Here is a 12,943-nt window from a genome sequence, read left to right as displayed (position 1 = left end):
TAACACTCTGCGCTTCCAATGCAGGGGACGCGGGTTCGATCCCTGGTCGGGGAACTAAGATCCCACATGCCGCACAGGCAAAAAATTGAAAAACAAAAACAAAATAAACAAACAAACAAAAAAAACAGGCAGAAGACCTGAATAGGCATTTTTCCGAAGAGGAAATGCAGATGGCCAATAGGAGAAGATGCTCAACAGCACTGATCATCAGGGAAATACAAATCAAAACCACAATGAGATATCACCTCACGCCTGTCAGAATGGCTATCATCAAAAAGAACACAAATAACAAATGTTGTCAAGGATATGGAGACAAGGGAACTCTTGTACACTGTGGGAGGGAATGTAAATTGGTGCAGCTACTGTGGAAAATAGTATGGAGGTTTCTCAGAAAACTAAAACTAGAACTACCATATGACCCAGCAATTCCACTGGGAATTGCTGGGACATATGGTTTAAAAAAAAAAACCAAAAAACCAAAACCACTAATTCGAAAAGATATGTGCATCCCAATGTTCATAGCAGCGCTATTTACAATAGCCAAGACATGGAAGCAACCTAAGTGTCCATCAACAGATGAACGGATAAAGAAGATGTAGTGTGTGTGTGTGTGTGTGTGTGTGTGTATACACCTACATACATACACTCATACAATGGAATGTTACTCAGCCATAAAAAAGAATGAAAGTTTGCCATTTGGGGCAACATGGATGGACACCAGAGGGTATTATGCTAAGTGAAATAAGTCAGACAAAGACACATACTGTATGATATTACTTATATGTAGAGTCTAAAGAATACAACAAATTAGTGAACATAACAAAACAGAAGCAGACTCACAGACATAGAGAACACACTAGTGACACTACTGTTTACCAGTGGGGACAGGGAAGGGGGGAAGGAGTAACATAGGGATAGGGGAGTAGGAGGTACAAACTATTAGGTATAAAAGAAGCTACAAGGATATATTGTACAGAGGGAATATAGCCAATATTCTATAATAACTATAGATGGAGTATAACCTTTAAAAATTGTGAATCACTATATTGTACACCTGTAACTTAAATAATATTGTACATCAATTATATTTCAATAAAAAGTGCTTTTTGTTCAAATTTTCCGTTGAATTGGGTTGGTCCATTTACATGGGTAAGTGAAAGAATCACAGAGATACTGGGACACAACACTGACAAGCAATAGTTGATAAATATTAAAATATATATTAAGGGCTGTATAATACTTTTGCTATCAAGCCTATCGAGGTGTCCACTGACCCATGCCATTCTTGGTGTTGACTAGGAAAAAAAACTCCAGCCAGTCCTTAATACATAGAGTTAATATGTTCTGAGAGGGAGGGGGCCGTCAATGTAACCTTTTTCCCTAACAGAAAGTGCTGTTTCAGTAACCCATTTGAACATTGAAAACTCTTGGAGGCAAGATGGTAACGACAATTAAACTGCAGATAAATGAGCGCCTCATTCAATTACTGTTTGGATCGGAAAAAAAAAAGAAAGAAAGAAACAATAAGGTGACTGTTTAAAAGGAGAGCAAACAACTCTTTCCTTAGAGCACTAATCTTGGGTGACAATGGGGCAAAAGGCTTATACTTTGGGAAGCAGCTGCACCCCTGCCTGGCAACCAGGAACTCTTTAATACAGAGGAGTAAATTATTTTCTAAATGCATTGATCCAATTCCTAAAAAGTCTGCTTATCTCCAAGGTAGAAGAACTTCATTTTGTTCTGAATGAAAGGATAAAGCTCTTTGTTTCTGGTTCGAGATCATTAAGATGATACTTTTATATTCTCCTCACACCGAGATTTTTCAGATATTTATGAAAAAAATCTTCCTTTAAATTATCTTGGTCCATTAAAAATTGTGAATCACTATATTGTACAATGAAAACATATGTAATATTGTACAGCAACTATACTTCAATTAAAAAAAAAAAACCCAAATGAAAAGAAGAAATTATCTTGGTCCACAAAGCCAGATAATCTGCTTCAACCACTTCCTTTTACACATGAGAAAAGGACCCCAAAGGTTAAGGAAACAGTTCTAGATTGTCTATTATTTTTTCAATGTATATGCTTAAAAGGGAGCACAAAAAGCATTTCTTATCAGTATACACAAGCTGTTTTTTGAAATCTTTTGGATCGTGAGCTTGTTTGGAGTGCTACAAGCTCTGATAGCTAAGTAAGGAGGGCCTACGTAGGACAGTGCCCAGATACCAAATCTTGAACTGAATTCTGAGCTGATCCACTGATAGCCACCCAAAAATACTGCGATAAATCCACACTCGTATCTCCTCTGATAGCCTCGATTTTTTCCTCCTCCATTTTTTATATTTTGGCATTGCACGTGCTTCCTCCTGTTAGATTCTGTGGCATACATGAGCCGTATGGATTCACAGGTGCAGGTCAACATATTAGTAAAATGATAAAAACAAAAAAAAACCCCAGAAAAGCCTATTAGCTTCTCAAGCCTCCTTAGCATGAAACTCATGTATTAGCTTTTGCTCATGTCAACTTATTACTCCCACAAGAGTTGGTTGATATGGATATGTATTTATTGGACATATGTTTAGGGTGCTATAGGAGAAAAAAAGAGAGTCAATTCTAGGCACTGGCTTTTTTTGTTTTTTTCATGTGATGCTGGCACCAGATGGAGTGTAGCAGGAGCATGGAGAGTGCCAAGTTCCTGTCCTTGACCCTGGTGGAGCAGCACCATAGTTTTAAAAGGTGGGGTTACAGGGTGGGCCCTCAAAGGGATGCTCTCATATTAGCCCTGTCCAGCTTGGCTCAGCCTCTCCAGCCTGGCAAGGGTAACTACACTTATATCAGACAAAACAGACTTTGAGTCTAAAACTGTCTTTGGAGACAAAGAAGGTCACTGCATAATGATGAAAGGGTCAATTCAACAGGGTGATATAACATTTATAAATATAGACACACCTAAATACATAAAGCAGATATTGATAGATCTTCATGTTGTATGTCTTAAATATACAAAATTTTTATTTGTCAATCATACATCAATTAAGTTGGAAAAAATATTGACAGATCTAAAGGCAGAAACTGACAGCAGTACAATAATAGTAGGAGACTTCAATAGTAGGAGACTTCTACTTATGATAGTAGATAGAACATCCAGACAGAAAATCCAGAAGGAAACAGCTGATTTGAGAACACTATAGACCAAACTGACATAACAGACATATACAGTAGTTAGCATCCAAGAGTAGAAGAACACACATTCTTCTCGAGTGTATACAGAACCTTCTCCAGGATAGAACACGTTAGGTCGCAAAACAAATCTTAACAAATTTAAGACCCCAAATAGCCAAAGCAATCCTGAGAAATAAGAATCACACTTCCTGATTTCAAAATATATTGCAAGGCTACAGTAATCAAAACAGCATGATACTGGCATGAAAAACAGACATAGAGACCAAAGGAACAGAACAGAGAGCCCAGAAATAAATCCATACATCTATGGTCAATTGATCTTTGACAAGGCTGCTAAGAACACCCAACGGGGAAAAGATACTCTCTTCAATAAATGGTGCTGGGAAAACTGGATATCAACATGCAGAAGAAGGAAATTATCTCACCCCATATTAAAAAAAACAACTCAAGATGGATTAAGATTTAAACATTAAACCTGAAACTGTAAAACTACTAGAAGAAAACATGGGGAAAAAGCTTCTTGACGTTGATCTGGGCAATTATTTTGTGGATAGGTCAGCAAAAGCACAGGCAACAAAAGCAAAAGCACTCAAGTGAAATTGTATCAAAAGCAAAAGCTTCTGCAAAGCAAAGGGAACAATCAACAGAGTGAAAAGGCGATCTGCAGAATGGGGGGAAATACTTTCAAACCGTATATCTCATAAGGCTTAATACCCAATATTTATCAGTAAGTCATACAACTCAATAGCCAAAAAAAAAAGCTCTCAATTAAAAAATGGGCAAAAGACCTAAATTTCTACAAAGAAGAGATACAAATGGCCAAAAGGTAGGAAAGGGTGCTTGACCTCACGAATCATCAGGGAAATGCAAATCAAAACCACAATGAGATATCATCTCACACCTTTCAGAATAGCTATTATCAAAAAGACAAAAGATAACGTGTTGTTGAGGATGTAGAGAAATGGAACCCTTGTGCATTGTTGGTGGGAATGTAAATTGGGATAGCCATTCTTTTTTTTTTTTTTTAACATCTTTATTGGAGTATAATTGCTTTACAATGGTGTCTTAGTTTCTGCTTTATAACAAAGTGAATCAGCTATACATATACATATATCCCCATATCTCTTCCCTCTTGCATCTCCCTCCCTCCCACCCTCCCTATCCCACCCCTCTAGGTGGTCACAAAGCACCGAGCTGATCTCCCTGTGCTATGCGGCTGCTTCCCACTAGCTATCTATTTTACATTTGGTAGTATATATAAGTCCATGCCACTCTCTCACTTCGTCCCAGCTTACCCTTCCCCCTCCCCGTGTCCTCAGGTCCATTCTCTACATCTGCGTCTTTATTCCTCCTGACCCTAGGTTCTTCAGAACCTTTTCTGTTTTTTTTAGATCCCATATATATGTGTTAGCATACGGTATTTTTTTTTCTCTTTCTGACTTACTTCACTCTGTATGACAGACACCAGGTCCATACACCTCACTACAAATAACTCAATTTCGTTTCCTTTTATGGCTCAGTAATATTCCATTGTATACATGGGCCACATCTTCTTTATCCATTCATCTGTCGATGGACACTTAGGTTGCTTCCATGTCCTGGCTATTGTAAATAGAGCTGCAATGAACACTGTGGTACATGACTCTTTTGGAATTATGGTTTTCTCAGGGTATATGCCCAGTAGTGGGATTGCTGGGTCGTATGGTAGTTCTATTTTTAGTTTTTTAAGGAACCTCCATACTGTTCTCCACAGTGGCTGTATCAATTTACATTCCCACCAACAGTGCAAGAGGGTTCCCTTTGCTCCACACCCTCTCCAGCATTTATTGTTTGTAGATTATTTGATGATGGCCACTCTGACCGGTGTGAGGTGATACCTCATTGGAGTTTTGATTTGCATTTCTCTAATGATTAGTGATGTTGAGCATTCTTTCATGTGTTTGTTGGCAATCTGTATATCTTCCTTGGAGAAATGTCTATTTAGGACATCTGCCCATTTTTGGACTGGGTTGTTTGTTTATTTGATATGGAGCTGCATGAGCTGCTTGTCAATTTTGGAGATTAATCCTTTGTCAGTTGCTTCATTTGCAAATATTTGCTCCCATTATGAGGGTTGTCTTTTCGTCTTGTCTATGGTTTCTTTTGCTATGCAAAAGCTTTTAAGTTTCATTAGGTCCCATTTGTTTATTTTTGTTTTTATTTCCATTTCTCTAGGAGGTGGATCAAAAAGGATCTTGCTGTGATTTATGTCATAGAGTGTTCTGCCTATGTTTTCCTCTAAGAGCTTTATAGTGCCTGGCATTACATTTAGGCTTTTAATCCATTATGAGTTTATTTTTGTGTATGGTGTTAGGAAGTATTCTAATTTCATTCTTTTACATGTAGCTGTCCAGTTTTCCCAGCACCACTTATTGAAGATGCTGTCTTTTCTCCATTGTATATTCTTGTCTCCTTTATCAAAGATAAGGTGACCGTATGTGCGTGGGTTTATCTCTGGGCTTTCTATCCTGTTCCATTGATCTATATTTCTGTCTTTGTGCCAGTACCATACTGTCTTGATGACTGTAGCTTTGTAGAATAGTCTGAAGTCAGGGAGCCTGATTCCTCCAGCTCCGTTTTTCTTTCTCAAGATTGCTTTGGCTATTCGGGGTCTTTTGTGTTTCCCCACAAATTGTGAAATTTTTTGTTTTAGTTCTGTGAAAAATGCCATTGGTAGTTTGATAGGGATTGCATTGAATCTGTAGATTGCTTTGGATAGTAGAGTCATTTTCACAATGTTGATTCTTACAATCCAAGAACATGGGATAGCCATTCTTTAAAACAGTATGGAGATTCCTCAAAATATTAAAAATAGAACTACCTTATGATCCAGCAATCTCATTTTGGGGTATACATCCAAAGGAAATGAAATCAGGATATTGAGATATACTCACTCCAACGTTCACTGCAGCATTATTCACAATAGCCAAGATATGGAAACAAATTAAATATCTGTTCAGAGATGAACAGATAAAGAAAATATGAGGCACACACACACACACACACACACACACACACACGAATATTATTCAGCCTTGAAAGAGAAGAAAATCCTGCCTTTAGCAACATGGATGAATCTGGAGGGCATCATCCTAAGTGAAATAATCCAGATGCAGAAAAACTAATACTGCATGATTTCATTTATATGTTGAATCTAAAAGAGTCAAACTCCTAGAAGCAGAGAATAGTAGTAGTAGAGTTGGTTGTCAGAGGCTGGGGGGAGGGGGAGATGGGAAGGTTGTTGGTCAAGGGGGACAAATTTTCAGTCATTTAAGATGAATAAATTCTGGAGATCTAATGTACACCACAGTGAATATAGTTAACAATACTGTATATTTGAAATTTTCTGAGAGGGTAGATCTTAAGTGTTTTCAATACCCACAACAGAAGATGGTAACTATCTGAGGTGATGAATATGTTAATTAGTTTGATTGTGGTGAATGTTTCACTATGTATATGTTTATCAGATTATCAAGTTGTATACCTTAAAAATATGAAATTTTAAATTATCAATTATACCTCACTAAAGAGGGGGAAAAAGATTAATACATTTCAAAAGACTGAATAGAAAAAAACTCCGTACATGAAGGTTCATAGCATTATTCATAACAACAGAAAAGTGGAAAACCCCAAATGTTCATCAACAGACGAATGGATAAGTTAAATACGGTATATCTACATAATTGATTAGTATTTGGCAATAAAAAGAAATGACGTACATATACATGCTTCACCATGGATGAAACTTGAAAACAGTATGCTAAATGAAAGAAGCCAGTCAAAAATGACCACATAGTCTATGATTCCATTCATATAAAATGTCCAGAATAGGTCAATCTAAAGAGACAGAAAGTAGACTAGTGGCTGTCAAGGGCTGAGGCGGCTGGGGGATGGACGAGGTGACTGCTAATGGGTATGGCGTTCCTTTGAGGTTCGTGACAATGTGTCAAAACTGATTGTTTTGATGGCTGCACAATCCTGTTAATACACTAAAATCCATTAACTTGTACACTTTAAATGAGAGAATTGTTAATATGTAAATTATATCTCAATAAAGCTGTTATTTAAAAAGGAAGAATCTACATCAGTGTGGAGCAGAGGAGATGAGCTAGAAAGAATAGAGTCTATAAGAAGAATACGGTCGTCTGTCCACCAGTAACTGAAGGAGACTGGTTCCAGGACCCACGCAGATACCAAAATCCGTGGATGCTCAAGTCCTTTATATAAAATGGCGTAGTACAGTCGGCCCTCCATATCTTTGGGTTCTGCATCCATGGACTCAGCCGACTGCAGATGGAAAATATTTGGAAAAAGAAAATTCCAAAAAATCCCCAAAGGCAAAACATGAATTTGCGGCACGCTGGCAAGTATTTACACAGCATTTACTTTGCAAGAGGTATTATAAGCAATCTAGAGATGATTTAAAGTATACAGGAATGTACATAAGTTATATGTAAATACTGCACCATTTTATATAAGGGACTTGAACATCTGTGGATTTTGGTATCCAAGGGGAGTCCTGGAACTAATCCCAGGCGGATACCAAGGTACCATTGTGAAATGGTTCTCCTTCATGAAATCAGGAATGATAGTTTATCCTTTGACATTTTTCCCTATACCAAATATTATTGCATTATTATAGAAAATAATTTGTGCCTCTCCTGATAGTTTAAAGCTGAGTTTCAATGATGTAATTCTTTAATTCCTAAAACTCATAAAACTTTTGGTTTGTCATTATTCTAGTATGCTTCCAATTATAAGTTATAGTGGCTGATTTGTTTCTTTTACTAAAGTTGTACGTACTTTACACAACACATCATCTTGGTGGTGGTTTCTTTTGCAAGTCTGGAAATAATATAAATGTTCACTGTCATGCTCTTTCCATTGAATTATTTAAGTAATAAAATAAGAGCTTTCTTGATAGTTCAGCAAGAACAAACTTTATATCTTTCCATAGTAGAAATTAAAGGCAAAAAGAGATGAAATAGAAGTTCAGAGAGGCTGAACACAAAAAAGATGTGAAAGACCTATACACTGACAACTACAAAATATTGCTCAGATAAATGAAAGCATACATACATAAATGAAGAGATGTACCTTTGTCATGGGTCAGGAAACTCAATATTGTTAAGCTGCCAATTATCTCAAAATTTATTTGTAGATTCCATAAAATCCTAATCAAAATCCCCACAGGTTTTTTTTTAAGACATTGACAAATTGATTCTAAAATTCCTACAGAAATTCAAAAGACCTACAAGAGTCAAGACAACTTTGTAAAAGAATAAAGAAGTTGGAGGACGAATACAGCCTAATTTTAAACTTACTGTAAAATATAATCAACACAGAGCAGAACTGGTGTAAAGACAGAAGATTCAATGAAACAGAAACGTGTGTCTAGAAATGGACCCACAAAAATAGGGACAACTTACACTCCCAAAGCTACAAAAGTAATTCAGTGGAGAAAAGCTCCTCTTTTCAAAAAAAATTCTGGAACTACTGGATATCCACAGGCAAAAAATAAAACTAAAAAGAATAACTTTGATCCATATCATTCATCATCTAAAAAGTTAAATTGAAATAGATGACAGATCTCAATGTAAAACCTAAGATTATACAAATTTTAGCAGAATGAAAAAAGTCTTCATGACCTATGGATAGGCAGTTTTCTTATATACAACACAAAAAGACAATCCATAAAAGAACAAACTGATACACTGGACTTCATCAAATGTAAAAACTGCCCTTTGAAAGACGGTGTTAAGACAATGGAAAGACAAAGCACAGATGGAGAAAAAGATTTACAGATCATAGTGCATCCAGAATACACAAAGAATCCTCAGAACAAGAGATGTCAAGCAGCACAATTTTAAAAAGTGCAAAAGTTTGAACAGATTCTTCAGCAAAGGAGAGATATGAATGGCAAATAAGCACATGAACAGATGTTCAACACCAGTAGTCCTCAGGGAAATGCAAATTAAAACCACAATGAGATGCCACTACACACCTATTAGAGCAGCCACAATGAAAATGACTACCCTTACCGAGTGTTAGGGAGTATGTAGACAAAGCGCCATTCTCATACACAACTAGAAGGAATATTAATTAGTACAACCACTTTGGAAAAGTTTGGTGGTGGTCTAAAACATAAAACATCACCTGCTCCCACCATGCCACTCATAGCTAAAGTTTACCCAAGAGAAATGAAAGTATGTACATGGACATACAAAAACAGGAACACAAATATTTGTGGCAGCTTTATTTATAATAGCCTCAAACCGTAAACAACCCAAATGTCCATCAAAAGGTGAATGGATAAATAAATGGCACTACGTCCATACAACGGAACAGTAAGGACAACAGAAAGGAATGTGCTTTCACCCACCGCCCATCCTGGGAGAAATGCAGGCTTCACAGGGCGCCTGCGTTGACCCGCCTCCGGGAAGAACCTGGCTGCACCTGGCTACATGGTCTCCTAGCAACCGGAGAGGCCCGAACAGCAAACTATTGAAGCGGTGGCCCCCCCAGGGGCCAGGGGAACCATGGCGGACAAGAAGTGGCTGCTAGGACCGGGGCCACTGGAACCGATGCCCCTGGGCATGACCTGCAAGCCCTGGTACAAAGACAAGTTACCCTCCAAGTGTTTCGCAAAGCACAAGAAGATGCTCCCGAAGCTCCCCACCCCCCTGGACAGCCGGTGGTGGATATTTGTGAAAGAGCGGCTGGACGACTTCCGGAAGGGTTGCCCACCTTGTGAAGATCTGATCACTCGCAGCCCTAAGGAGGGCTTTCTCCCCGTGATTGCTCACAGAGTTCCCCAGCATGCCCCCAAAAAGAGTCAGAAAAAGCTGCCCACGGAAGCAGACCTGTTTTCCACGCTCTTGCCAGCCCAGCTAGCACAGAAGGCATTCGTGGAGGACATTGAAGCCCACCTGACCAAGCATCCCTTGGCTCTCTACCCGAATCTGGAGGAAGATCTACCTGCAGACCTCTTATTAAAGGTGCTGGACGTGCTCGACCCTGACGGGAAGCTGGAGGACACATGGGCTTATTGTCAGGGCCCCAGGAAAAGAACGAAGTCCCCCACAAAGCTTCGTAAAAAAAGTCCTGCCAAGGTCTACCTGGAACCTCCAAAGAAGCCTCCTGTGTCACATCCAGCCAGTTTGCATCACGAAGACAAGAAGTCAAGCAGAAAGGATTCACTCACTGATCCTCCTGTTCACAGAGAAGTACCGAAAGCCATTCGTAAATCCTTCAAATGGGTTGCTGCTTTTGGAAACTTGGGCACTGATGAAGCGCTCATCACGAAACCGTGTGAGGCTGGCTGGGAGTGGCCACCTGCCCAGGATACAGTCTACACGAAGAAAGTAACCCAGGTCCCTTCAAAGGTAAAGGACAGCATCGGGCTAGAGAAAATGGAGAAGATAAAATTACCCAGAGAGGAAGGAAACTGGGAGAGGAAACCCCAGAAACCACAGAATCCTTATAAACCCAGCTCGGTGGAGATGAGGTATGGTGCATCGTACCTGAAGCCCAAGTTGTGGAAAAAGCTAGTAAATGACGAACCTTCAATTGACCCCAACGTCTTACTTGAAGATGGGAGTTTTAGAAAGAAGCTTCCTGAACACGACATTCTTGAAGATCTTTATGGAACAGTAATAGCATTTAAAGAGTTCATTCTAAGCAAGGGCTACAGGATACCAGACATCCCTGAGAGGCTGTTCCTCAGGAAGGGATGGAAAGATGATTCTGTTAAGACTCCTATACACAAAGTAATAAAAATCAGCCAAAATGGAGATGATGCACGGGAAGATGTTTAGACAGTTTTCTATTTACTACTTACCTGGCTATTTCTCTCTCTCATTTTAATATCAATCAGAATTCATGGTGAGTGTCCATCCCACCATGCATGTACAACTTTGATTCTACATCTGTTAATTTAACACCTAATGCTTATAAATATTTCTCAGTGACCTTCTGCTTGGGTTCATCAATATTATAGAAATTTTATCAATTATGAAATCAATATTCACATATACTCTTCTCACATTTTATAATGTTGTGAATACTGCATTGTTGTATCAATTATTTGTAAAAATAAAACCATAAATAAAGAAGAATTACTTTTTAAAAGTATGATCTAGTTAGGCCAGCTACAAAACGGGATAAATTTCAAAATAACTGTGCTGAGAAAAAGGAGTCAGAGAGTTCTATTTGTATTAAAATTATAATGAATTCATCATGACAATTACTTTCTTAAGCAAAACTTGAAATCTGCAGCCAAAATAATGTTAGCCCCATTTAATAATGAAATTGTTATCCCCCTTATTAGGATTGCATCAAGCCCCCAAAACAGATTGAAAACTATTTACCAAAATTACAGGTGAAACTTTAGTTATGCTCTTTTGTCATGCTTCCCAACTGAACATACTTAAAATTTTTACCATATTCATAAAAATTCACTGTGAAAAGAGTGTTTCCATATCATATAACACAGGTGCAGAATAGCAGGGAGCTTCAAGTTCTTGGCAAATCTAGTGTGCAAAATAGGTCTGTGCGAGCAAAACTACACAGCACCATCAAATATCCACACATATCTATTCAAGTAAGATTAATCTTTGCATTTCATGAATAGCGATTTAAAACTCACTCATAAATGCAAAATAAGAAATCAAGCAACTTCTCTACATTTCCAAAATAACAGGTAAGATTGCCTGGGACAGGAAATTTGTAGCTAGAAAGATTTGTAGCACAGATTTGCAGCACACTTCTCTTTCCAGTAATGAAGGAATTTATCCGTAAATGGAAGTATGTGTATATACTTCACCCTCGTGAGAAGGGAACACAGCCATCAGGGTGTAGGATTCACCAACATCCTCATTGCAATCAACTACTCCCTTTTCACTCACTTCCCCATTTTCACTGAGGTTACTTAGTGTCTGAATTCCTGACTTGCTCCCTGTGACTACTCTCATCAACGTTCTTGATTTAAATATTCACAAAGACTATCCATTCAAATCCTGGCATTAGCTCCATTCGTCTTGTCCTCATCTCACTACAGACACCAATCCCTACAGTCAGACTCTAGACTTTGTTTTGGGCGATAATTACACCAACTTCAAATCTCAATTTCAATTATTCCACCTTCCGATCCCTGCTTTTTACCTAGTTGATCACCCCTTTTAATATTCCCAAACCTCCGATTCTTCAATTCCAACACGTTTCCAATCCAGTGACCCTTACCACTCTTTCAAGGCACTTAATTGTGCCTTGCTCTCAGTTCCTTACTTTCCCAGCTTAGACTCCACCGTCCACTACTATCCCTTCTTTGAGTCTACTTTTAACTCCTTTGCCTCTCTCTCCCGCTCTTATATTCTTCTGAGAAAACCCCAGTCCTGGTTAAATCTTAATCTCTGCCATTCTTGTACTTGCACCCCAACAGTTAAATATGGCTAGAGAAAAACACATACCACACTGACTGGTTACATATGGCATGAATCTTAAATGAGCCTTCAACGCTAGCTGAAAGTTCTGCCCCATTTCCCTCATCAATATATTTTCCCATTTTCCAATGATCATCGTATTTCTGTCATCAATTGTCCAACACCCTGTTTCCATTTCTCCTTCTCAAAGCATTGCTTTGTACTTCACTGATAAAATTAAAAAATTTAGAAGAGAACTGTCTTTTCCTCCCATCACCACATCTACCAGGCCAGTGACA

General features: G+C 38.4%; 1 protein-coding gene across 1 annotated transcript; it reads left to right on the top strand.

The window, feature by feature from the left end:
- The first annotated feature begins 9,764 nt into the window (after positions 1-9,764).
- On the top strand, positions 9,765-11,042 carry LOC118888263 (protein FAM47E-like). The gene has a single exon (XM_036839262.1). The coding sequence runs from the start codon at positions 9,765-9,767 to the stop codon at positions 11,040-11,042; it is 1,278 nt and encodes a 425-aa protein (XP_036695157.1).
- The last annotated feature ends 1,901 nt before the right edge of the window (positions 11,043-12,943 follow it).

Source organism: Balaenoptera musculus, chromosome X, assembly GCF_009873245.2.
Source record: "Balaenoptera musculus isolate JJ_BM4_2016_0621 chromosome X, mBalMus1.pri.v3, whole genome shotgun sequence".
NCBI lineage: Eukaryota > Metazoa > Chordata > Mammalia > Artiodactyla > Balaenopteridae > Balaenoptera > Balaenoptera musculus.
Note: the sequence above shows the minus strand (reverse complement) of the source record. Positions and strands in the feature narration are given on the sequence as shown.

What these genes read in the sequence shown, in the direction of transcription:
- LOC118888263 (XM_036839262.1), top strand. Translation starts at nt 9,765, where the DNA reads ATGGCGGACAAGAAGTGGCTGCTAGGACCGGGGCCACTGGAACCGATG.